Source organism: Miniopterus natalensis, chromosome 21 (assembly GCF_054644295.1).
Source record: "Miniopterus natalensis isolate mMinNat1 chromosome 21, mMinNat1.hap1, whole genome shotgun sequence".
In the NCBI taxonomy this organism is placed as follows: Eukaryota; Metazoa; Chordata; class Mammalia; order Chiroptera; family Miniopteridae; genus Miniopterus; species Miniopterus natalensis.
Genome location: NC_142101.1, coordinates 11,732,609 through 11,759,608, shown reverse-complemented (window position 1 = coordinate 11,759,608; position 27,000 = coordinate 11,732,609). Strand labels below are relative to the sequence as shown.

The following is a 27,000-nucleotide window of genomic DNA, read 5'->3' as shown; positions in this document are numbered from 1 at the left end:
GTTCAACTGATGTATCTTTCCAAGTTTTAATAGAGAACTATTTAGTCATTTTTTTCTTGATATATTACTGCTAAGTAATTAACATATCTTGGAATGAGTTTCATTATTAACATTAGCCCTGCTCAGTAGCAGTGTTGTACACACTGCCTTAAAGTGAAATGCTCTCAAACATTATTAATTGAATTGTGCTCTCTTAACCTTAACACTCCTTTGTGGTATAAATTAAACTGAGTTTTTAAAAAGGTGATAATGGCTTTAGAACTTTATTCTTCTGTTTCAGTTGAAGCAGTACCATATCTTGTTTATTCAACCAAGAAATAACTTGAAGTTGAGATTTCTTTGGTTGGTCTATGTTTTCTTGATGTACTTTCTGACAAATTTTACCAGTTTGAACTTTTCAGTTCCCATCTTCTGTTTTTTGTTTCTTTCCCCTGTGAGATGATACTCAGATAGTCATGACCTTGTTGTCAATTGTTTCATAGAAAAATCTGCTTATGTTCACTGATTTAATAAGCATTTATCATGGTTTGAACATGTGTACAGGATGATATAGGAAATCTGGTGACACATCTTTACTGATTTTGTTTCTGATATTTTTAAAATCTGAATGTATTTATTTTGTTTTGATAGGTGTTTGATCTTATAGTATAGATGAACTTTGGCAGAATTTAATTGCTAATGTGTATATCATGATTTATAGTTGGCAAAAATGAGAGAGATGTGTTTGCTCTCTGTCAGAATGGAATCTAGGGCAGGAAATATCTAGTTTAACAGTTACCTTTGAACACCTGAAAATTATCCATTAAAAGTTCACTGTGTGATTGTGCTGTTTATTTTCTCTTTAAAAAAGATATTAACAAACTGACTGAAGATAAGAAAGAGGGCCTCAGGCAACTTGAAATGACATTTCAGCATTTCATGAGAGAAGAAATACAAGATGCTTCTCAACTGCCACCTTCCTTTGACATTTTTGAAGCCTTTGCAAAAGTAAGTGTGAAGTTTGGTATCTTTGCTAATACCATAAATCAACTCTTCACTCTTTATTTTCCTGTCGATCTATGAAAATCCAGGACCCTTCATGTCTTATATCACTCTCCTATGTTAATGAGTAGGGAGTGAAAGAATGCATTGCTTATATTAAAGAGGGTGTTTACTTTTAATGATTTATCAGTGTTCTTAGTAATGACCAGGTATGTTCATTGTCAGCTCTCAAGGCATACTCTGCCATTGCATTCATTTAGTTTTGTCATGGTGTTTCAGCAGTGGATCCTGTTTTTAAAATTTTGGGGGGCGACAGTGGTTAATAAGATTATGTAGGTCTTAAGTGTACAATTCTATGATACATCATCTGTATAGTGCATTGTGTGCCCACCACCTAAAGTAAAATCTTCCGTCACCGTATATTTGACCCCTTTTACCCTTTATTACCCCCCATCCCCCTTCCCTCTGGTCCACCATACTGTTGTCTCTGTCTATGAGTTTTGTTTGTTTTTCTTGTAGTACTGGTTTGGTGGTGATGAACTCCTTTAGCCTCTTCTTATCTGTGAGTTATTGGAGTTTAGATTGTAGGAGTTTGCTGTATAAATATATCCCTCCATTTATGAATTTGTTGCCTGGCTGTAAAATTCAGGTAACATGAGACATAGGAGTGATAAATATTTCTAGAGGAGGGGTCCAGGAGGATTTCACATGGGAAGCAGAAATCGATTCTGGGAATTTCAGGAGAGAGGATGGTGCTGGGAAACAGTTACAGACAGTGGTGTAGAAATGTGGCTGGGGACTGAGGGGGTGCTGATTGCCTAACTCCCTGAGCTGAGAAAAATATATTGACCTCTGCTGAAGATTTGAAAAGGGAGAATATGTATTTCAGTTATATTTAGAACTTCTGAATAGAAGCTTGATGTTTAAAATGCTGGTTTTGCATTTTGGCAATAGAAAATGTGTGAGGGTAACAGTACCTGCAGAATTCCTGTATAAGGAGTGCTGCAGAGTTGTTCATCTGGTTGGATGGACAGACTGAAGTGCCTTACTTAAAGCTTTATTTGCATAGGGGTTTTTTTGGTGTTTTTTTTCTTTGTCTTTTTAGATTGTATATTACTTGGGGGTATGTGGCTCAATGGAAATAAAGGTATGAGGTATGAGAGCTAAGGAAAGTGATGGTTGCCGCTGATAGTGATGAAGATGGCCAAAGGGTAGCAGGTACCTTGTAGATACTTGCTGGTGAGAGAACAGGAAACATGCAGTTATTTATATGTTCGTGCAGAATAGAGGCCAAATTCATCTCTGCCACCTCTTTGTTAAATTGTTAATGAAGAGAAGGTGTGTGCCTCCACCTCTGCAGGCCCCTCCCTTCCCATCCCACAGTTTCCCCCCCACTTCTATCCTCAAACACAATTTTCTGATAGATTTCAAAATGGGTTTATCTCAACATGACAGTTGCAATGGATCAGTCTACTGATTGAATTCTAAACATTTATTACAAATATAGAAAATGTACATATGAATAATAATAAATATAAACTTTAAAACCTGACAAAATAGGAGAGGGAGGACAGATTTAAATGGGACGCTGAATAGTATGGTGGTTAAATTGCTTTCATAGGCAAGTAAATGAAATTCTCTTAGCTTCAATCTCTTCATCTATAAATGGGAATAATAATATCAACTTCACAGGTGAAAGTACTTAGAGTGTCTCACACTACTACTGCTGGCCCCTGCTCCCAGCTTTATTCATATTCGACTGTAGGACTTCAGTGTCTTATGTCTCCCTGTGCTGTCACATAGAGCAACCTACGGCTGATTGTCAACCAGAGTCTCTGATGCTTGCTCAGAGTTGTGCCCAGTGCTGGTGTCTCTTGAGATGCTGATAATTATCTCTCTTGTTTGAGAAGAAATTTTGCAAACAGGAAAAAGTACCTTTCCCTTAGTAACTGATTTGGTTTCAGCCCATAGCTGTTGTGGACAGAAATCACATACTGTGTCCTGCATTCATAACAACTCTGTGATTTCAGCGTAGTTCCTTGGGATATCATGTAGGAAATGTAAAAACAAGCTTTCTCTGATGAATGAAGTGTTTCTTTCACATGCATCTTAAAAAGATGGAATTAAATATAAAAGTTACTCAGTTGTCATATAATTCACTGAAATGGCATTGAATGTACAGTATTTTTCTGTTCCATCCCTCAGAATGTACATTGAAAATTATTACATTGATAATTGGTAATGGTTATTAATAACCTAAACTTAATGTCAGGAGTCCTAGTTTTGAGCTTATTTTTTGTGTACTGAATATAGGTTGTAGAAAACTACTTAATTATATTTTTCTGGACTTAGAATTCCTTTTCTAAAAATGTATTTGGTAGACTAGAACTGTAATAAGATCTGAAAAATAAAGCAGAAAATAAACTAGTTGCATGAAACTTTTCAAAACACAGTAGATTGGAAGCAGCAAGAATAAAAGTGACCTTCCTGACCACAAAACATGTCATTGTTAGTGTTTCCAGAGCTTGGCAAAGTACTTGTTAACGTCATAAAACTATACAACTGCCACAATTTTTTTGATTAGAAATTCTTCATCTGTTTGGGAAGATGTCCCTTCCCTTTTCCTTTCAAACAAAATAATAATTCTCCTGGTAGCATGTTATTTGTGTTCTTTAGGGCACATATGTGACCTCCAAACTCGAATTTTTAATGCTGTTAGTTGCAGCTGGTTTTGCAACATACACTGCGATTGTACCACTTTGAAAGTGAGGATTTTGGAAAGTATTTTTTTGTACTGTGATACTTAAATTTTACTTTCAGTTTTATTCTTAGTAAATTCATTTATTGGAGAATTCTTTTTTATTAGATTAACAGTGGAGAATGCGTTAAAACAAAAATCTTGCTTGCTTATAATATGAAAAGAAATAATAACTTTTTTATTGAGATATGTTAGAAAATGATGTTATATTCAAGATTACATACTTGCATTTGGCTGGTATATGCCATTAGACACAGAGTGTTAATAAATAATCTATGTGATGTTCTGCCATAATGTCCTAATGTTAGTAGAGTATGTGGAGGAAAAATTACTAAATAATTGCTTTTTGTCCTTTTTATTTGTTGAGGAGCGACGTGCTTCAATCAGAAGCAAGAACAAGTTGTTGATGATATGCTCAGTTTTTAATTTTAAATTTTCAGTTCTGTTGGCCCTCTCATACCGCATTGCTGGTATTTTATTACTTTAGTGTTGCTGGTAGGCTCATTTGTGGGGAGACAGTCACCTTTGTTATTTTGAAAGGTCAGGGGTGTGAGTATTTGCCACTTGAGGGTTACAAGGGTTCCATATAGGAACAAATTTCAGAGTTTTTTGTCGATCAGTTCAGTTGGGTTTCACTGCTGTAGCATGCTATAAAGTAGTAAAGAGAGCAATCCTTTGAATTAATAAAGTGATGAATTACCTAATTACAAATTTGATGTGAAATGGCAGTATGATAACTTCCACTGCATTACTAAATGATCCTAGTGACTGATCAGATGTGCCTGGGTTCTATTAAGGAAAAACATGCCATTAAATATTTAGTACTAAGAGCGAGCAGACACACCAGGATTGCTAACCTCCAATCACTGGGTGCATGTATCTGTATATTTGGAGGTAGCTGCTGGGTGAGCATCTCTTGTCCGCTGAGAACAGCTGCTAGAAGACTTAGTAATTGGGATTTTACGTCTCTTCTGGTTTTAAGTAAAGCAGGCAAACAGCCAAGATACTTAACTGCATGCGGATCCTGGCATTCTTATGATGAAATGCTGATGCATTTATGATTTATATGTTTTTCCTTTATTACAATAGATTGAATCTCTGAGCAGATTCAAGAGACAATTATTCTCACAAATGTTCTTCTAAGTTAAGTGACATTTGTAGGACACTTGGGCTTTCTAAACAAAACAAGTCATGTGTTTTTAACGATTATGTTTATCATGTTCATTTTTAGCCATTCAGTTAATATTTCTCTTCATTTATGTGTAAATAACCTATGATAAGTTGGTGTATGTCTATCATAGTTAAAGGCCAGATGCCAGCTAACTTCTGAAGTTGGGAGGATAATTAGTAAATTCTTAATTAGCATTTTTAATTATTTCTGTGGTGGTCAAGGTTAATTACTTATATAAGGCAAATGCTTTGATTAAAACTACTGATGTATAAAGGTATTTGCCAGACTTTGTTGCCTTATCTATTTGAGTGTATAACTTGCCATTAACTCAGATAGAGATGATGTTTTTAAATGACAATATGTCATTGTGAAAAGGTAGAGGCTACTTCTGTTGCTTAGGCTTTCCCTTTAGTGACAAAAACCTCTGCTAGAGTACTGTGTCTCCTTACTAGAATGTGACTTCCTTAGAGCCAGAAATTACATTTTATTTATTCTGAATTCCTAGCAGTCTTCATGGTATACAGTAGGTATTTGTTAACTGAATGAAGGAATGAATGAAAACTGTCCCTTTGCAGTTTTATAGAGTACACTTTATTAAATACCTTTAAAAATTAATACATTACTATAAGTATACAAGAAGTAAAAAGATATCTTTATCATGGTAAAATTGAAGAAGTTTAGTAAGTTAGTTGATAGCTCAGAATCACAGAGGCTTCTATTGTGCTAAATTCTTCAGGAAATGATGGATTATTATATTAACTATTCCCAAGTTAGCAAACCTTTTCTGTAAAAGTCCATATAGTCAGTGATTTGTAATGCACAGTGAGAGGACTACTTATGATTTCTGGCAACTCCTTAACTCTGCCATTGTAGCTGAAAGCTTCCATGGACAATATATGTGAATGGGCATGACTGTGTTCCAATAACACTTTGTTTATAGACACTGAACATTGATTCTTTTATATAATTTTCACTAATGCTTAAGTATCCTTCTTTTTATTTTTCTCCCAACTGTTTACAAATGTAAGAAAACATGCTTAGCTTGTAGGCTATGCGGAAACAGGTGGTGGGTCAGATGTGGCTGTTGGGCCATTGTTTGCCAACCCTTAAATTATTATTTGTAAGCCAGAAGCTTTTTTGTGCTTAGTAGGAAACAGAATATGCTATCGGAAAGTTCTCTAATTAAAAGAAAAGGAGAGGAAATATTTCACCTATTACCTTCTAACAAACCATTAGTTCTACAGTTTTGCATTGCCAGTCACATTTATAAACACACTGTGTGTACAATAATTGTTTATTGAGTTTTCTTTTTTATTCTAAGTGAATTTAATTCAAGAACTTTAAAATGTTTTAATTTAGTAATATAGTAGAAGACATTGTATTTCACTAAGGGTTAGGAATAAATAAATAAATAGAAGAAAACGCTTACTTTGTTAATGTCTTACATACATTATCGCATTTGAAACTAGATCAGGTTGTCCCTATGATGATGAGTTTCTACCTTGGCAGTTCTGCATAGCTGTGTTGAAATGACTAGCTTTCCAAACCAACTATATATTCTCCCATCAGATGACTCGGTTATAATCAGAACTGCTGTATCATGTACTCGACAGTATGTGGCTTTATCTTCTATTCCTCATTTTTTTGGTTCCATACTCAGCCAGGAAGCCAATGGGTATTAGACACTGGCATTTGTCTTACATCAGTAGATCAAGGGACAATTGAGGGATTTATCACAAGTTTCCTAGTGCTGCACCTACCTGATTTTATTTTCTTAATTTCATTTTTTACTCACAAAATACTTTAAAAAATATAACATTTATTTTCTACAATAGCCCTTTGAGTTATTACTGGTATCTCCTTTTGCAGATAAGGAAATGCTTAAGGTCACACATAAATAAAGGAGCAAGAGCTTCAACTTGGCTCTTTTGATTTCATATTTTCCCAGATCCCTCCATACTGCATTCTGTATTATGCTAGTTCTCTAGTGGAGCTCTAATTATAAGCTATTATAAGCCTTAGGAGCAAAATTCAGAGTATGAGAAATGAGAATATTTGATAAGATTTCTATCACTAATATGAAAGTATTGCTCTAGGCAAAGCTTTACATTATTTAATTAGGATTTGTTACCTTTCACGTAGGTGGTGCATCATGTCTTATTCACCTCTTTCCCTCACGCATTCACATCTAAAGTGCTGGTAGGGTGAGTGGGAGGGGGGGTAGGTTTTTCATATCAGATGATTCTGAACTGATGTTGCCATGATTCTATGTGAAAATAATGATGCTTGAAATGGAATTTGCATGGAGCCAACTACTTTTTGAAATCTGGATTCCACAACCTGGAAGTACTGAATATGAAAACATTTATTATTCAAGAGCCTTCAGTTTGGGTCTTGTTTTCCAGCTCTTATTGGACATGCTTTTTCCCTATGATTCTGTAAATATTGCACTTACAGATTAAGACATTTTATAATGCAATAGAATATAAATGCAATATATACAATGGTCAGAATTTCTTTCCTGGTTACAGCCTTGGCATACACAGTTTCTTTCATCCTTCCTGGCAAATTCTTTTGTATTCTTCAAGATTCACTTCAGATGCCCCCTTTTCTAGGAAGCCTTTCTCAATTCCCTTATACATGTCCTATTATGGCAGGAATGGGAAAATACTATAAACTATAAGCAGATAAAAAATGAAATTGGGCACTTCTCTTATTTTGTCCCTCCAGCCAGGTGCTGGTATCATGAACTGACTAGTTTATTGCCAAAGGGAACAGCCGAGAGCTCCAGTCCATGAGACTCGAACAGCTGCCAGGGATGATTGGCAGCATCTCTCATCCAGACATTTTGGAAATCTTTCCTCCTAGTCCATTCATGGCATTCTCTCCTTTTAGGTAGTTTTGTCTCTGATCATTTTGGTCCCCTGTGAAGAATCAAAGGATTCATGGTTTTTGAATAAGCAGATCTGAAAAAGCTGCCAACTTACTAATTACTGCTAATTATCTTTATAGAAAAATAATGAACATGGGGATTAAATGGTGTATTTGTACGGTATACTTTTTCCTAAAAGTCTTGCTTGTGAACTTAATTCCTATAAATAATATGTCATGTTATGTGAACTAGGAAAATTTGGATATTATTATGGTCCTATTATGAATCTTTTTCTGGGAAAAGGTTTATTTTGGTAAGCTCGTTGCTCCGGTTTAAAAACCTGGACTTCCACATATTGCGTCTGGTGTTTCCCTTAAGCAGAATACATTTGTTATGAGTTAATATGTCCCCTAACCCCCCCTGTTTGCAGGGCCAGTCTCATTTCTTTAATAGACTTCACCAAATTCTTGGGGCCCATTTGCACTTACATTTCTAGAATGGGATGGGATCTGCCTTGCTACATCATAAATCACAGGAAGAGTTCTATGAGATTGGCTTTTTAAAGCCTCTTGGCCATGAAGCCACTCAGCAAATGACTTCCTCGTTTCCAAACTAGTTAGTGTCCCTGGGACCATTTCTCCGTGAAATACCTATTCCACAGTCTAGCTTGGTCTTTTCCAAGTAGAATTTCAAAGCCCAGTAACTTAAGCAGATATTTAGATTGACCTCAGTAGATACAGATCATGAGAAACAAAATAGAATGCTGAAAACCTCTCCCTGGTAAGTTGGGGAAATAAGGATATTTCCTCTCTGCCATTCAATTCTGATGTATTTGATACATTGGAGTTTTGGGCTATTTTCTTTTGTGATAAACTGGTCAACTCACTGTACTGATGCCAGACTGGAGCAGTATAATAATCAAGTGCCTGTTCTTACGTTTTTATCTGCATATATATATATTTTTTTAAATTTTATTTTTGTTTAAAATATTAGAGATGTCCCCTTTTCTCCCCAGTGACCATTCCCCCCCCGTTGCTTCCCCCTCTCTAGTCCCTCTCCCCACCATTGTCCGTGTCCTTGGCTTGTGCATATATGTATATAAATTCTTTGGTTACTCTCTGCCCCTCCACCCACCCACCCTCCTCCATCCCTCTACATTCGTCAGTCTCATCTATGCTTCCATGTCATTGAACCTATTCTGCTCATCAGTTTATTAAGTTCTTTAGATTCCACATATAAGTGAGATTATGTGATATTTGTCTTTCGCTGCCTGGCTTATTTCACTTAGCATAATATTCTCACTTTCCATTCATATTATAATATGACAACATGTTTTGATAAGTACATTGTTTTACTAGAATTTGAGCTTATTTAGTGAAATGGGAAGCCCCAATGAAGAGTTTAGGCCAATATATTTGTTGACATTAAATATTAAAAAAAATTCTTTTTTTCAGAGAGAGGAAGGGAGAGCGAGAGAGAGAGGGAGAGAGAAACATCAGTTATGAGAGAGTCATTGATCAGCTGCCTCCTGCATGCCCCCTGCTGGAGATCGAGCCCGCAACCTGGGTATGTGCCCTGATTGGGAATCGAACTGTGGTCTCCTGGACCCTAGGTTGATGCTCAGCCGCTGAGCCACACCAGCTGGGTGACATTAAATAATTTTGAACAATTTACAAATACTGATTTTAGAAGCAGCTTTGATAGTCTATTGATTATAGTAATAGATAATGAATGCCTTAAAAACCCTTTTGGTATAATTAAGCTTTTAAATCTTAGGCAAAAAGTAATTCACATTTTTCTAGATCAGTAATAGTTTGAGTACTTGTCTTTATGCTGCTTTTTAGAATGTTGACATAATCCTTTCCATTTTTATTTTCAAGTGACAGCAGAATCCCAAGTATAAGAAAATGTGATTAATTCTCTCACATTGAAGTCATTTAATCGTCCCTTGCCTAACAGCTGCTTTCTATTCAGTACATTGAACATAAAATTCTAGAATGCCTTTGTGCTATCATATATTTTAAATGTGAACCATTCTTCCTTGCAATATCATATACTATTGTTGTTTTGAACTTGACAGTTTGGCGGGCAGTTTCTCTAGACACTGCTATTGTAGTTAGCCGGGGGTATTCTTCCCCAGCCCTGTATGCTGCACATCACTATGATGTTTAGTATCACGTATTAGCAGTAAGAAGGGGGGTGGAACTGGTTTGTGTTTCCATTCCTCAGCTCCTTTTATTTCTAGAGCATGTTGGAGAAGTGGGAAAAGATGGTCAGCACAAAGCACTGTGACTTTTTTAAAAAAATATATATCTTTATTGATTTCAGAGAGAGGAAAGGAGGGGGGGAGAGAGAGATAGAAACATCAATGATGAGAGAGTCATTGATCGGCTGCAGCCCACAACCCGGGCATGTGCCCTGACCGGGAATCGAACCCCAATCATCTGGGATCCTAGGTCGACGCTCAACCGCTGAGCCACACTGGGCCGGGCAGCACTGTGACTCTTACTTGGAAATTTTAGGTCAGAAAGAACCAGCTTTAATAAATTTTAACTCAGTAAGTTTGTATTGACGGTCCATAGCACTGTGTGCAAAAAGGATATTTTCTGTCCCATCTGGTAGGAGACATAAAACATATATATAAATAACTTAAATATAATTATGTTGAAAGTTCATTGAAAGCATCCTGATATTGAACGAAGCAGGAAAAAAAAAGGATTTGTTGGCTTTGAACTGAAAAATGCCACCTTCTAGTATTGCTAAACCCAGCAGGACAGTGTCATTAGGTACTGATCTTCCTCCATTGCTAGACTCACTTTCCAGTAGATGCCTTCATTCTCAGATACGCTCCCTCATGTGGTGGCCAGACACAAGACAGTGGTCAGAATCTCTAAGTTTTCATCCTCTCAGCTCCAAATCGAGCATGAAAAAGATCTGTCTTCTTGGTTGCTTAAGCAGAATTCTCAAGGTTAGCTGCGATTGTATCTAATTGGCACGGTTTGGGTCAAGTACACATGCTTGAACCATTTGCCCTAACGAGGGGGATACGTGATTTCTATTTGCTCTGCCTAGGTTACATGCCCACCCTTGGCATTAGCTCCAAGAGAGCAGGGAGACACCGGTAACAGGGAAGAGATGGTTACCAGAGGAGTATGGGGAATGGATACTGCATGACAGAAACGGCGTATACCTTCATCTTCCTGCTTACCCCACTGGACATGCCATGCTCCCCTGCTACACTCCAGTACTGATGGCCAGCTGGCCATCGGATATTCTGCTTTGTGTTTTAGTCATTGTTTATTCACTATTTGCCAACATTTGTTTGGTGCCAGCGATGTTGCAGGTATTGTACAAAGGGATGGGAACACAAAGATAAAAATCAGTTGTCTTTGGGGAGTTCTCACTTCATTATGTATGATTTGCTCCCCAACTGGATTGTAAAGCTTCGGAGATTTCGGAAATCTTACTGCGTTCCCTTACAGCATGTAACATAATATTTTCCACAAAAGACGCTCCTGATAGATAGTTGAAAGTTTGTGCATGCAACTTACTAAAACATAAGTTTCATTACTTCAGACTTGCTAAATGAATGAATCTCAGTTTGTGACCATCTTGTTTGTATTCATACCTGAGGCAGGAAGTATACTATCTCTTTTTCAGGCTTCTGTGGAGCTTGGTGATTCTTCTGTCACTGTTACTTGTTGGTTTATCTTGGCTCCTGTAGTTAGTTCGGATATTCTTGGGGACGATGAATTACTTAATACGTGTTTGTTGATTGGAATCTGTTGAATGCTGGAAATGTATGTACTTTCATCATGGGGAACAGTTTCAGTTCTTTTTTCACCATCTCTTTATAGTTGATTTGTTCATAAGACTTTTCAAGTTCTTATTTATGTTTAATAGGCAGATTTGGGCTTTGTTCTTCATTAAGTTTTCCATGTGTACATTTTGGAACTGGTATTATTTTAATACTCATCAGAACATCAGGGTTGGTATTGATAATCAGAGAGGACTTATGTCTCTGGAAAGCTAAAACCATCCTTAGGATGGATAGCATTATTATAGAAAGAAAATGAACTCCACTGGCAGGTTGGGTGTTCTCTATTATCCAACCTGAAGTTAATATTCCTTGTTTCTATTTGTTTGCAGTAAAACTCAGGCTTTGATTTCCTGAGCTCTTTGTAATCCCTAATGAAAAGACAATTTGGTGTGCTTTGAGACTAAGAGCCAGCATTGAATAATGGCCATGTGCCAGACACTGTGCTCTGCATAGATTATCTTTCAAATCTTTACGGAAATTCTGTGGGGTAAGCACCATTATTATTTTTGTATTGCAGGAGATAAACTGAGGCTTGGAAAGGTGAGGGACTCTGCCAAAGTCACATAGCTAGTCAGTGGCAGACATGGGCCCCTAAGCCAGGTATCTTTGACCTCAGAGCTCATGGTCTTAACACATAAAAAGCAGAAATATTACAAAATCTCAAATTCATACCTTACTACTTATGCCCCACCTCGCCACCCCTCCCAAAGATGGTTGATAGCACCTTCATTGTGATAATTCATTAAGCATTTGCAGGACTAATTTCCTTACCTGTAGTCCCAAGAGAACACTTTTGTGTATTTTTCATCTTTTCGGTAATAACAACATTAGATTATAGATAGCCAATACCTTCCATATCTCTAAGTATCTTTAATCCTTCAACACAAACAAAAGCCATTTTCTGTAATATATGCAAATACGTATTTTTAAACTGTGCTAATAAATTTCATCGCTTATTTTAAACAGACAAGGGAAAAAGCCTATGTTGCCGATTGTCTTTCCAGAAGACAGAAAAGAGCAACTATCCTGTCCCATCCCTTTTCATATTGAATATCTCTTAAAAATGAACGATGATGGAGTATTCATCATACTGAAAGATTCTCCTACAGCCGTATTTCAGAAATAATAGTGGCAATTAAATTTAAGATGTTCTGTTAACAGGAACCAACAAGTAAAGCTGTCTGCTTCTAAAATATGGAGATCAGTGTCCTATGAGACAAGAATGAGGAGATAACATATTTAGGACTAAAATGGAAGTCTTGGAAGGAAAATCTTTTAATTTAATTAAAAAGCATTACTAATTCCAGATATATTTATAGCATACTCTGATCGATGCAGTGGTATTTATATATCAGAAAAAATAAATGAATTTTTTACATTTAATGCATGAGAAAATATTTTTGCCGAGAAATTTATTTATACTGCTAGGATTAAAAACAGAAAAGATGGGTTGCTGCTTCCCAGTACAAGTCAGTAATTTCAAGTTCCTGACTTTAAAAACAAATAGTGCTCTTGTTTCTTTCACATAAGAAGGGGTTTTATGTATTTTAGATTTATAAGCTTTGATTTTATGAGGCATATTGTAATCTTAACCATGACTTAAAAAAAATGTTTTTAGCCAGTTCTTTTCAGGTGGGGGAAAGTTCTGTAATTTTATATTGAAAGTAGAAGGAAAGCTTGGCTTGCTATGTAGAAAATTTGATTACACATCGTTTTCAGAAAATAACTGGTTAATTTTATATATAAATACATGTATTTGTAAAAATATATATTATATTTACATTAGTGTATATTTGATGTATAATATATATATGGTTAAAATAAAGTTATTTATATATAAATCTGCACTGCACATATACATTAAGGAAATAATTGGCCAGTAAGGAAGGAAAAAAATTTCTTCTCTCAGAAATGTTGATATTTTCTTACAAAGCCAATTTATTGTTGAAGTAGAGGGAGTGCAATTTTTATTCTGGCTGTCTTTGAGGCCATGGAGCATGCATATGCTGTTCTGTAAAATCATTACAAATAGAAGTGATTTGTTCACAGTATTTGTGTGGGGAATGCTACTGTTTCTTAGATAGTTGTAGAGTCAAGTACTAGAAAAGCTTAACAAGAGAAATTTCATATGATTTTCATAGTCATGACTGAGGCTTTGCTGATTGTATAGAAATGGTTCCTGTCTACATAAGCAGTGTGCATGTCCAGACTTGAGAATGGTCTAATTAATAACAATAACTTCCTTCCTTTTTTGATTAGAATCAATTTATTTTGAATGTGCCCTTCTGACATTTTCTAGGTAAAACAAGAAGGTTAAATCATCCAAGGATGCCCTAGAGTTTTATCCCCTCCCCCTACACACACACACACATACACACAAAACAAAACGCTAAGAGGAAAGCTTGGAGCTTTCTGTGAGGAATTTCGTCTTTATAATTCATACTTCCTTTGAGGATTGATTTGTTCTCTTTTTGATGAATTCTGACTTTCTTGTTCCATGGCTCTCATCTCAGTTGTTTAGCGATTTATTTTTCTTGCTCAGGGAATTGAGTTTTCCGGATCATATGGCTACACCTTGTATTGGGATGAAGGTCAGAGTCTTTTAATTTTATTGATGGAGCTGGTATCGTAACCTGGGGGTCTTCTGCTGTATATTTAAATCCTGTTATATTGTCTGAAAACAATCACATCTTGGCTTTTGGTCAAGCAGATACTTTTATTAAATTCCTTGGCTACATCTAGTTTACCTTTCCTTGAGAGAAATATAACACAATACCACCAGCATCATGACTGCAAATAGATTGTTACCATGGCAACCCCAACAGTTTTTAATATTAGAATTTTCTTGTTCAAGCAAAACTTAGGACATTGGGAATCTTTTCCCTGACTGAAAACTTTATGCTGTCTCTTGTAGTTGCCATTACCCCGTGTCCAATAAGAAAACTGATATCTTTTAATAAGAAAACAGTTTCAACACTTTGTTTGCTTATCAGCCTCTCAGCTACTGTGTCAGAAAGCCCTATACTTTCTCAACTGTAGTCCCTCTCTTTGGTGTAGGGTCTTTTACAGTTAGGTGCCATTGAGATTTGTGAGAGACACTAAGTAAAGAGAATCACAGTCTTGTATTTGACACCGAAGAAATTTGCCACCCACCAACGATATGAGTAGTCTTGGGAAAATGGCTTAGGTTTCCTGGGACTGATTTTAAAAGTTATATGTTGGAATATCAGTTCCTGTCTTATTCGTCTCATGGGCTTGTTTTAATAAAATAGCACATACAGTATTTGTTACTAGTTTTATTCTTTGTGGATAACAGGAATAACTAATACATATGCATTGTACAGGGTGGAGCAAAATTAGGTTTACAGTCATGAGTATGTGAAACAGAGTTTACTTTTGTATTAGTATTTATTAATCGCTGTATTATTTTCCATGTGAACAACTGTAAACCTGTTTTTGCCCAGCCCTGTATTAGGATTATATATTATCTCACTTAACCCCAACAATAACCCTGGGAAATAGGTATATTATTCTTTCTTTTGTATGAAAACATTTACAAGCAGAGACTATTCAATGGCGTTTTCTCAGATCACACGACTATTAAATGTCTAGGTGGACTTGGAACCAGAGTTGTCTGTTTCCATTTCCAGTGCTTTCCCCACTAATTCTTGTGCCTACCATGGTAGCTGGCACATGATAGGCACTGGATATTTGTTGAATAAATGAATATTAAACTCAATACTTATGTTTTTCAACATCTCTGGAACTCCCTGCCTAATCTTCTGCCATTTGTTCAGCAACTTATGTTGCCTTCTGTCTCCAAACTCTACTTCAGCGTGACCTTTTCCCCCTGGGATATTGTCAAGTAATAACTTGACAATACCTGCTCATAGTACTTTGTTTAAGGAAAGCTTGTAGTATACCATGCCCTTTACCGTGTCACATGGTTTACTATAGCTCATACCTACAAAAATTATACTGTGCTGTGCTAGAGTGACTAGTATGTTGGAGTGGATTTTTATTAGCAATATATTTGCCCATATAGTGATCATAACTGTTTCAATATGTGACAGATATAGTAAGTGTAAGATGCAGACATTGGATTGGTTGTGGGAGGTAGAAATGGCTCCTTATCTGCCTACCTGTCTGATAATCAAATTCATTTTTCCCAAGACCAGTATTTTCTTCTTTCCATTGTAATTAGGTTTCTCATTCTGCAAGTTAACTATGATAATAAATACTGACTACTTGGCATGTTTTCTCAAGTATGAAAATAAAAGCCTACACTTAATGTGTAAATTACAGCTGAACATAGGTCCAGGCATATGGTTATTAATGTTGTTTAAATCACTGGGACTTCTTGTCACCAGATGTTCTCAAAGGACCTTCAAATTGCTTCCTTTTCTGTCCTCTGTTTAAAAAAAACCCACGTTTTTAAATGCATGAATTTTAAATTTATTTGGCCCTTTATTTGGAGGTCCACATAAAAAAGCAACAACTAGAATTGAAAAGTCCAGATGCACTGGGCTTGCTTAGATGCCTCCTGGTCTCTAAACATTTGGTCTAATGTTTCTGGCTAAAAGCCAGCAGCAAATTTTACTTCCACACAACTATTAGCTCACTCTCTTTCTTCTCAGAGCGTGAACTGCAAAATGTACTCTTAAGACATCGAATTTGAATTGCAAATCTGTGTGTGAATATTATTTTATAAGTTGTCAGAAAAGAAACCTAAGGGGAACATTTCCCTAATTTGTTAGCAAGCTGTACACATAATTTGCAGCTGATGCTCATCTTGACCATATAGTTACTGGCCTTCTCTAGGATAAGAAATGGCAATATTCTCGAATCTTTTTCTTTTTTAACTTTATCAACCTACATATTTTCTGTTGTATTTAAAGTAAGAGCTTGTTTAGCCTTGGCTGGCTTGGCTCAGTAGTTAGAGCATCGGCCCATGGACTGAAGGGTCTCAGGTTCAATTCTGGCCAAGAGGCACGTACCTCAGTTGCAGGTTCGATCCCTGGCCCCTGTTGGGGTGCGTGTGGAGGAAACCAACCGATGTGTGTCTCTCACATGGACATTTCTCTCTCTCTCCCTTCTGCTATCTCTGAAAAGCAATGGAAAAAATATCCTCGGGTGAGGATTAAAAAATAAATAAAAACTAAAAAAATAAAGTAAGAGCTTGTTTGTACCATCACAAGGTGTAAGAAAGAGTCTTAGTTTTTAAACAGGGGAAGTGATATATTATTTTAATGTGCAGAAAATTGCCTGAGAAACGTGCTCTGAAATTTGTTCATTACTTATTACCTTTTCTTCAGCTGCTTTGTATTTGGTCATAGAGTAGTCGATGGTGGATGAGTGTGGTAAGTGATGAAGGCTGTGTTTAATTATGTGTGTTCGCCTCAGAATAAAGCCAGGTTTGTTTCCTTGCCTGGGCAAGGGAAGAAGAAATCAAGTGAGAAGAAAGAATATGGAGTTTCCCTCTTCATTTTCTGAGGCTCATGTGCTTTTATTCCTCTGTCTTGCCAGTCACGGTGTTGCTTACGGATATTAGGAAAAGGAAATGAAAGAAAAGGAGTGAAGTGAAGGATCACCCAATGGCGGTGACCTGGACAGTGTGTTGATGTGTCCGAGACCCTCGCCCTCTAAGGCAAAGTCAAGCCTTGGAGTTCCTTATGAGCCCAATTTAAGGTTGGACAAGTTATTGTTTTCACACGTGCACCTCATCCGTGAAGAAACTCCCTATAGAGAAACCACACGCACAGAGTGTGCCCAGACCTTTCTCTCCTCCCTGTGCCTCTGCTCCCTTCCTGAGTGCTTTCCTCTCCGCACGCGGGCTACTCTAGTTAACTTTGCTGTGTCGTTTTTCTCCTGCAGCCAGTATCAGTCACGTAAGTGCTGAGTATCATTCAAACATCCCTTTAAAGGCTGGGGAGCACACTTTTAGTCACCAAGGAGATGGCTTCTTTTATCCATTTTATTTTATTTCATTTTTTTCAACACCATTTATCCCCTCTGTGCCCTCTATGCCCTCTTCCACTTCCTCCCCCCCGCCCCCCGCCCAACACACACTGCCAGGAGATGGCTTCTTTTAGGTCAGTGTACTTGACCTTGCTACATTATGATTGGGGTTAGATATTTTCCAAAGATACTCAAATCCACTTTTATAATGAAATTCAATGAAAGAAAATTTTTCCATTTGAATTTAGAATTCAGGAAGTCAGATTATCAAACATTTGAGAGGCAACACATCTTTTCTTTAAAAGAAAAGATTTCTATTTGTTTCTTCTCAACAAATATTGAGTGTCTGGTGTGTGCCAGGCCCTGTGTTCAGTGCCGAATATACAGATATGAGCAAAAACAATGCCTCTCGTATTCAGCTGTATTGGTAAGTTTTTACTACATACAAATTTCTAAAATAAAGATTATGTTCAGGCATTGAGGGAATTGGTAGAAAAATACTCATATTCTCAGAATGTGACTATAGTGCGTCTGTTGTTTTTTTTGTCATACCCAAAAGTTTACATTGAGCAGAAACTTGGGGAAATAATTTGTATGGCAAGTTTTAAATAAATTTGGACTTCCCAAGACTGTGGCAAAAGTCTGATTGTCAGATTAAGAAAAAAGTGCTGGCAAGGGCCAGAAGGCCAAGTTTCATTATTGTCCCTCGTTCAGCTTTCTTTGGGTGGAGGATTTTCTTTAGAATAAAAAAACCTAGAGATGGAAATTTTGCTCGAGTTTCATGATATTGGTAGAATTAGCCTGTAGACCAGGTGAGCCATGGAAGGTAACTATGTAAGTGCTGCAGACAGTAAAAGGAAGGGGGAACTATTTCTCAGTCAGCTGCATTCTTTGTTCTGTGTTTGAGAGGCAACACCAGATGCTGGATGCAGGAATGCCGCAGTGCTTGTCTGCTGGGAAATCTTCATCTCACAGCTGAAGACGCGCTGATATGCAGCATCTGACAGCCTTGTATGTCAGATAACGCTCCTGACAGTGCTCCCAGGAAGTGGGTGAGGCTGCAGGTGACATGGAATGTACCTCTCCAGCACGATTTCATTTCTAGGAAATATTTGTAGTCTCTTTTCAAGAGCAACTTGCACTGCTTAATTTTTCTACCCCCCCGTTTTGCTATCTTACATCAATATTGATGCATAAAATTTAACCACTTAACATTAATCTGATGTAAACACCCCCTTTTCTTATTTCTTAATTATTGCAAGCTGGACTTTTAGGAATGGTCTATATGAAGGTCGTATATGGGTCGCAGTTGTCATGGGGTCTGAAATCTGGAATGTGCTGCAGTCTTTGTTTGAGTGGGTAGTGTGAATAGTGGGAGATATAAATTCTAAAGATACAGTAAGCAAGGATCCTGGTAGATTCCTGTGAGTGCTGTAAGTTCTATGCACAAATGACCTTGTGCTTTTGATGTTATAGGTATGGTGATGATAATTTTTCTAGTCTCACAGAAGGAAATGTCATTAAGTGATAAATGGAGCGGAACATTTGAAATTTTGGCCATATTGGTAATTTTGAGACCTCTGGTTACCAAAATAAGACATACACAAGACATTCATATGTACATATGAATGGGAGTTTCATTTATGTATTAGAAAAGGAAGCTTTCCTGTGGTGCCAAGTATTGTCAGGAAAGGGGAGGGGAGGAAAGAAGGCAGGATGGATTCCTTTCACATGCTTAAAACCCACTTTAGCTAGAGTAAGGGTTCTGAGGTTTTATTTCTGTTCAGATTGAGAATCGAGGGCAATACCTTAGGAGGGAAGTCCTATATGGGTTGTAATAATGGTAGTAGCTCATGGTGGTGGATCACTTATGCTCCAGGTAGTAGGACAACTTGGTTTTATAACTGAGGCAATTTTACTATACTTGATTTAGACAGGTGGGTTACTTGCCGAAAATTACAACTGTGTAACTTCAGTCTGCACCCAAGCAGTCTGAATGTAGAGTCCAGAAGCTTGGCTGCTACTTAATTTTCTGTGGGGACTAAATGTTCCTTAGTAACATTTAGCTTTAGATTTTTTTTTTTTTTTAAATATATCTTTATTGATTTCAGAGAGGAAAGGAGAGGGAGAGAGAGAGATAGAAACATCAGTGATGAGAGAGTCATTGATCGAGCCCGCAACCTGGGCATGTGCCCTGAGGGAATCGAACCCTGGTCGCCTGGATCCTAGGTCGACGCTTAACCACTGAGCCACGCCCGGCCGGGCAAGCTTTAGATTTTTAAGGTGACCCTTGTTGAGCAGAAGAAACCTACTTCTCCTTTCTCATGTTCTTACTATATCAGGGAAGGTGCAGGAAGAGAAGATTAAATTTCAGCCCCTCTGAAAGAATGATTTTATAGCCATGGTTTGATGTAGGTTGGGAAAACATAAAAAGTATGGACGACCCTGAGAATCTGGACTTATTCATTTCTCTTTGGGGAGAGAGATCAGATCATCAGTTTTATCTTAGATAGTTAACAGCCACAACAAACCAGGTTCATTTATAATCTTTGCTAGGCAGTTTTTGTTGACTATTTAGTTATTTTAGTCGCGAATACATCTTATTTTTTAATACCATAAGTTGAAGCAGACGTCTCATCTGCTAGAAGCGATATTAAAAGTGATTACATAACAATAATGTTGATACAAAAGATCATTTGTCTCCAAACATAGAAGTTTAACTACTGTACTTCATTTATCTTCATCTGTCTGAAGTGACAGGAAAAGAGATGCTGAAAAATAAGGGGAAGTAAGGAAAAGAAAAATACATTAGCTTTTGGGGAACGTAACAAAATTATGGATCTGTACATTGCATCTGTTCCATGATTCTTCTTTCTTTTCTTGACTTTCCTTTTTCTTTCTTTTTCCTTCTTTCCCTCTTCTTAATAGATATCTGGTTCCAGTAAAGTCCAGCACCTGTGTGTGTCTTTATCCTTTGATATAGGGGTTCTTTTTTATTTGGTTTTCAACTGACTGGTGTTAAGCTGTATTTCCATAGCATTCTGTTTGCTCATGTCTTGGGACTCCTTTTCTCGCCATAGTTAAGCATAGACATCCATGTCTGTAATATTAGCCTGATTTAATTGCCAGGTCTTTGAAAAGCAAATAGTCGAAGCTCCTAGGATGGAAGACTAAGCTGTGGTGGGACTAACCATCTTTCTCCTACGTCATGCTCATGCTACGCAGACTGATCAAATGCAGGTCCAACTATAAGATGCATTTAGATGCTGTAGCATCTGATAAATGGAGAAGCAGAAAAGGTGAAGCCAGTAGAGGTCAGTTGAATATCAGCTTAAGTGGCAAGCACAGTATTGTTTTACTTCTCCTTAAAGTGGAATGAGAATAGAAACTGAAATATAGTTTAAATATAAGCATTTTATTTCAAGCTATAGCAGAGAATTTCCAGAAATTTATGTAGGTCTCTTTGACCATTTTCAATGGACGATAAAGACTGTTAGTGATAGGAGATAAACTGTGGCAAGTAGGTGATTTGGCTGACATGACAGCAAAGGACTTTCAGCCAGACTTACTTTCCTCACTGACCGTTTTGCATTGACACAGGCTAGAAGAAGCCTGGAAGGAAATGTGATGCACTTTTCTTTGCTCTTAGTTACTTAGTAAGTTTTATAACATGATATTTTAATTTATGACTATCTTTCTGCTAGCTGGCTATACTGATAAACTAACGCTCATCATAGCTTGCGTAGAAAATGTCAACATTTTACTTAATAATAACAAAATGGACATGAAATGATTACTTCTGGGCACTAAACTTCAAGTAAAATAACAAAGAAATACGTATATGAAAGCTGGAGGTTATGTTAGAGGATTTGAATGGCCTTTCCTTTGCAACCTAGATGTATGGGGTTGACATTTATAAGACTAGGCTCCCAAGTGCTAAGAAGGTAATGTGTGCTAAAAGTCGGAATCTGCATTCTAATCTTGTTACTGAGAATAAGTACTCTTAGTAGATGGAGTAGTTGTTTCCTTAATGCCTTAGTTTACTTCCCTCTGCCCCCAAGATAGTACCTCCTTGTTACTTACTGTAATTATTGAATGGAAGGGTTGTATGGTAAGATTGGAGAGTGGTAGATTATTAGACCTGGAAGACACTGCAAGGGTCATAAGTCCTTCATTTTATAGGCAGCTGTGTGATGCATCATGCTGCCAATTAACTTAAAAAATGTCATTGACTTTGAAACACTCACTGACTTCAGACATAAAAAATATGTAAAAAAATCTGCATCTCAGAATTGATGAAATATGGTAACTTTTTTATTATTTTTCAATGTGATTTTATTCTCACACCTCAAGATTTTAAAAATTTTATTTCTCAATTACAGTTTACATTCAGTATTATTTTGGATTAGTTTCAGGTATATCAGATTCTAAGACAATGTCTTTCAAGGAATAGTTTTTAATGCCATGGCCTCTAATACAGTGCAGTGGTTTATATATCATCATTTTGTGAGGGCTGCAGACACTGTCTCCATAGACTAAGAGCAGGCAGTCTGGACCAAAGCCGTCCCTGTCCAAAACTTGAAGGATGCTTAAACTCCTGAGACTTCAGGTCGAGTTGGCTCCTCTTCTACCTATATCACCTGTTATTGACTCTGCTGTAAGAAAAAACTGAAAGTGAGCATTTACAAAGAAAGATGATGGTGCTGGTGGTGATGATGACAAGAATGATAAAACTAGTATTTCCTGAGTGTTTACTGTGTTCTAAACACTTTAGATGGACTATGTAGCTAATGCTTGCAATTCTATGATTCAAGAATATAGTACCAGCAACCTTATTACTAGATGAAAAAAGTCAATTCCCAACAGACAATTTGGAAGAAATAACAACCTAGAGGAGAGTGGCTTCTTAATCAAAGGTGCCTTTCATGAGAAATACACCTAGGAAATCATGCTGCTTGCTAGCTTTTGTTTTTCCTGATTTTGTGAAACATCAGCTCAACAGCAGCTGTTGCTTCCGCATAGTTCTATATTGGCAATGAATTAGACCAAGGGCTCCGGTCAGCATACAGGATGTCTTTATATTTTGTTCTGTTTTTAGAATAAACTCTTGTTTCAGTGAAGATGAACCAGCAGAAAGAAACAAGAGATAGACTCTAGAGAGCCTGCAGCTCTCATTCTTAAAGAACACATCGTTCAAAGATGATAGCTCTTGGGATGTTTGCGTGTCAGCAAGTCTCAATATAAACATGAAACAACAGTGAAAGCCAGCAAGTCAGCAGGAGGAATAAACATTTCAGAAGCATGGTTGCTTTCAGTGACCACTGCGCCCTCACAGATGAGCTCGTTGTCCCCTTGTATGGGCCTTCTCCTGCGAGGGCATCTTGATGAACCAGTGAATCAACAGAAAACACTCCCACAGTGCTTGCTGTGGGAGTAGGATTATGTGAAAGTAAGTGAGAATTGCTCCCATCCTCTTACATTGACAATCTTTCAGTTTAATGAAAAAACGAATTCTCTCCCCAAGGTATTGGGTTTGAGAATTTTCTGTTTTTCATTAGCTGATCTTTCACAAATGTTTTCAACACTTAAGGTCCACGCATTTGCTATTTATAAAAAAGCAGATGCAACTGACTCACCTCTTAGAATTTTGAGCTTGTTCCCCAAGACACCACATCTGATTTCCAACGGGAATCACACAGATCCTCTTAACAACTCCCATTTAGTCCATCCTTAATATCATTTAATAAACTTTTTGCTCAACATGTATCAAAGCTTATGATCCCCAAGAAGCTCAGCATTGTTTAAAGGACAGGGAGGGAACTCTGCCAGGAATGCCGTGCCTTTCTCTTCACCTCATCTTTTTTCCATCTGACAACTTTATATTCATCCTGCAAGGACCAGATCAGATGTCTTTTCCAAAGCACCCTAACAGAATGAACCGTTCCTTCCTATGTACTCCCAAGTGATTTTGTTCACACTACTCTTAGAGTCCTAATACATTTATTACAGCAGATTGTCGATATGCCAAATAACAAAGTCTATGAAGATCAAAAACATCACTCATTTATGTTTATATGTCCAAAAAGGACCTGACACGGTAGTTATTCAATTAATTTTATTAATGTAACTCAATTTTATTAATGTAACTCAAAATCTTTAGTAATAATTCCACTTTATTTAGGGAAAGCATATTATTAGTCTTTGAAACAGTAATGAGAAAAAGAAAATATATCTCTAAGTAAAAACTCAAAATGCAATATAATCTCAAGTAAAAAATATAAATTGGAAAAAATAATATTTTCCTTTTCTCACTCATTTTCCATGGTTCCTTAATTCTCTTCCATTAAATGCCTCTTCGGGCAGTTTTTTTATGAATAGTAATATGTAGTTTTAAGAACCTGAGAAATGTATTGCCCCCAAGTTACAGAATATGTATTTAGTACTAAATAATACAAAATTCACTTTGCAGCGTTTTATTAGAATATCTGCCTGCCTTATAAAGATGGAATAGAGCAATATTAAAATAAATCTGTGTAGCCTAAATACAAACCAGCCTAGCGGTAGCTGACTACATGCTTGGTCAGAGAGAGGATGGACCACAGTGATGAACATGGACTAGAGCTGCGAAGCTAATAACCATGTGTTAACATAGGAATGGAAGTTTTTTCAGTTGATGAAATACCTGTAAATCTATGTTCTGGCTCCACTTCAGAAAACAGAAAAAATATGGTTTATGTTCTATGATTATTCCCAGTCCACAGGCAGGTCCCACAGACAAGTCCCATAGGAATAATGCTTTGGGGAAACATTTTCAAATTCCCATTTGAATATACTCCTTGTACCTCTCAAACGCCAGCAAACTGTGCCTGGTACGTACATAGGAGCAGAAAGATGTTATCGAAGAACTCACTAGTTTACATGAGAATGCTACTTCCTCCTCCCCTGTCTATTGAAATCTCACTCATCACTAAGGCCCAGCTCCAATGTCACAGGCTTTTAAGCCTTCCTTAATTCTCCTCACTAGCCTGCTAGACATTATGCCTGTATATCCTCAGATGGTTTTGTCTCTCTCTCTTACAGCCCTTGAGATACTCTCCCTGGAAAATAACCTAAGGGCAGAGACCAACTTAGGTACCTTAGCATAGAGTTGGATGCTCAAAAATGTTTGTCTCATTAAAAGTAGGCTTTTAGTCAACCTCAATTCCAGCTCCTTATTTAAACAGACTTCTATTTCCAGACCAAGTCTAAGGTCCTTCATCTTTGTTCTGTCAATCCCTCAAGAAGCAAGGTCCTTTCTGTATTTTTCTATGAGCATAAGAGAGGGCAAACTTTGGGCATAGAGAGGGATAAAACTTTGGGCACAGAAACAAATGTGTAGGTATTTGTTAAGGGGATTTGTTAAAGGGATCTATAGGGATTTGTTAAGGAGTTGTTAAGTGGATCTGTGTGATTCCCCATTTCACATATTTTACCATTTCCAGGTGTGGGGTTGTGTGACGTGATATACACTCAAATTTCTTTCCAGATACCTTTTGGTGTTTGGAGGCTCCTATTTCTCTCATGGCTCACATAGTTAATCAAGATATTAATTATCAATTGGGAATCCTATCACTGTTAATAAAATGGTCCAAACTTGGATTAACATCACCATTAACTCGATAACTTGGTTAATCTGAAGTAGCTAAAAAATAAAAATTTATAAGTTCTCTTTACTAATGAACTGTCATTGAGAACCTGCTATGGCCTAGGTACCGTGCTGGGTGCCAGGGACTGATCTGTGGGGCAGTAAAAGAGAAATGGATGTATAGGGTAGAGACTGCTGAGCACAGGGCTGGCTACATACAGAATGTCCTGAAGAAACATTTATTGACTGACAGGCAGGCTGAAGTCGAAATTGTAGTCTATCTACACTGGACTTACTAGTTAATGTCTCTAAGTTTCTTTCTTCATCTGAAATAAAGGGTAATAAAATACATGTCAGAGGGATTGTTGTGAGGGTTAAATGAGTTAAAATGTGAGAATAAGCCCAGGATCGTGTCTGGCACATACTAGATGGTTAATCATTATTAGTCACATAGCGAAAAATAAATAACATATTATCCCTACTCTCCAGGTTTAGAGCAGGGGATTGTCATGCACTGTGAAGCTGGACTTTAGTTGTCATATCTCTGTATTTGCTTTTAAAATTCTTAGCTTCACAAATAATCCAGAGGGCTTTTAAGTCTAAGAAGAAAACACACATATACAAACATACCCACACACTCCCCTGCTTCTGCACTTATATTTAATTCTCTTCTTGTCCTGTGAGAAGAAAATCTTCACAAAGTTATTGCTTAATACCATCAGCTGTTTTTACATTTAGATGCCCCTGTATAATAGTGAGATCATGGGAAGTGATCAAAAGCATCAGAATGATCTTACTGGATAAAAACTTTGGGCACAGAAACAAATGTGTAGGTATTGAAATTTCAGCAGCTTATTTTTCACTCACTTCTACACACAATAAGGTTCTCATAAACAGATTTATTGCATTTTTTCCCCCCTAATTGAAAATTGACTAATCTTCAGAAATAAAGCTGAGCGATACCAAAGGGGTGTGATGTATATGCAGCACAGGCTGCCGTTTTGCCCATTTGTACAGAATGCCACTCATTCTAAAGAGCTTTTTTCTCTCTTACTTAACAAGAAGACAGAATGATTTGTTTTTCTTTCCAGACACCAGTGAACTGGTTTGTTTAGTCCCTGTTGCTGTTTTTGTGAAAGATTGCTTGTGTGAAGTATCTTAGACATAAGGCTATGTTTTCACCTTTTAAAGTTAATTCATATTTTAATAATGTGTTTTGTGCTTTGTCTGTCTTCAGAGTTAGCCATTTAAAAAAGTTGGGGCTCAGCGGTTGAGCATCGACCTGGGATCCAGGCAATTGGGGTTCAATTCCTGGTCAGGGCATATGCCCGGGTTGCGGGCTGGATCAGTGACTCTCTCATCATTGATGTTTCTATCTCTCTCTCTCCCTCTCCTTTCCTCTCTCTGAAATCAAAGATATATTAAAAAAAAAAAAAAAAAAAAGTTGGAGCTCTAAACTGATCATTTTATATAAAATCATCTAAATCCCATAGGTCACAGTGATGACTTTTCTGTATTTTGGAATGTCTTTGTTTGAAGAGTATTGTGTCTTCAATGCTAAACCCCCACATTTTCTAAAATTGGTATTGAATCATCATTAAAAGGTAAAATGCTATGACTATAGGGTGGCATTAAAAGGCCAGAAACACTTACTGAATTTAAGCTACTACTTTTCAGGCACATGTTCTCCACCCTTTTAGAAATACTTTTGAGTTAAAATTGAAATGTCAACTAACATAAAATATAGAATACATATTAGGTTTAGTATTGCCATCACGCAGTATTAAATATTAAACATTAATTTATTTCATGCTGC

The 27,000-nt window shown here is 36.9% G+C and overlaps 1 protein-coding gene across 2 annotated transcripts in view; it reads left to right on the top strand.

The window, feature by feature from the left end:
- Window positions 1-27,000, top strand: part of SMYD3 (SET and MYND domain containing 3) — a 358,155-nt gene that overhangs the window by 75,760 nt on the left and 255,395 nt on the right. For both annotated transcript variants that reach the window (XM_087829018.1, XM_016201413.2), the window contains exon 5: window positions 851-987. In XM_087829018.1, coding sequence (XP_087685144.1) covers window positions 851-987 — 137 coding nt within the window. The remainder of the gene's footprint in view (window positions 1-850; window positions 988-27,000) is intronic.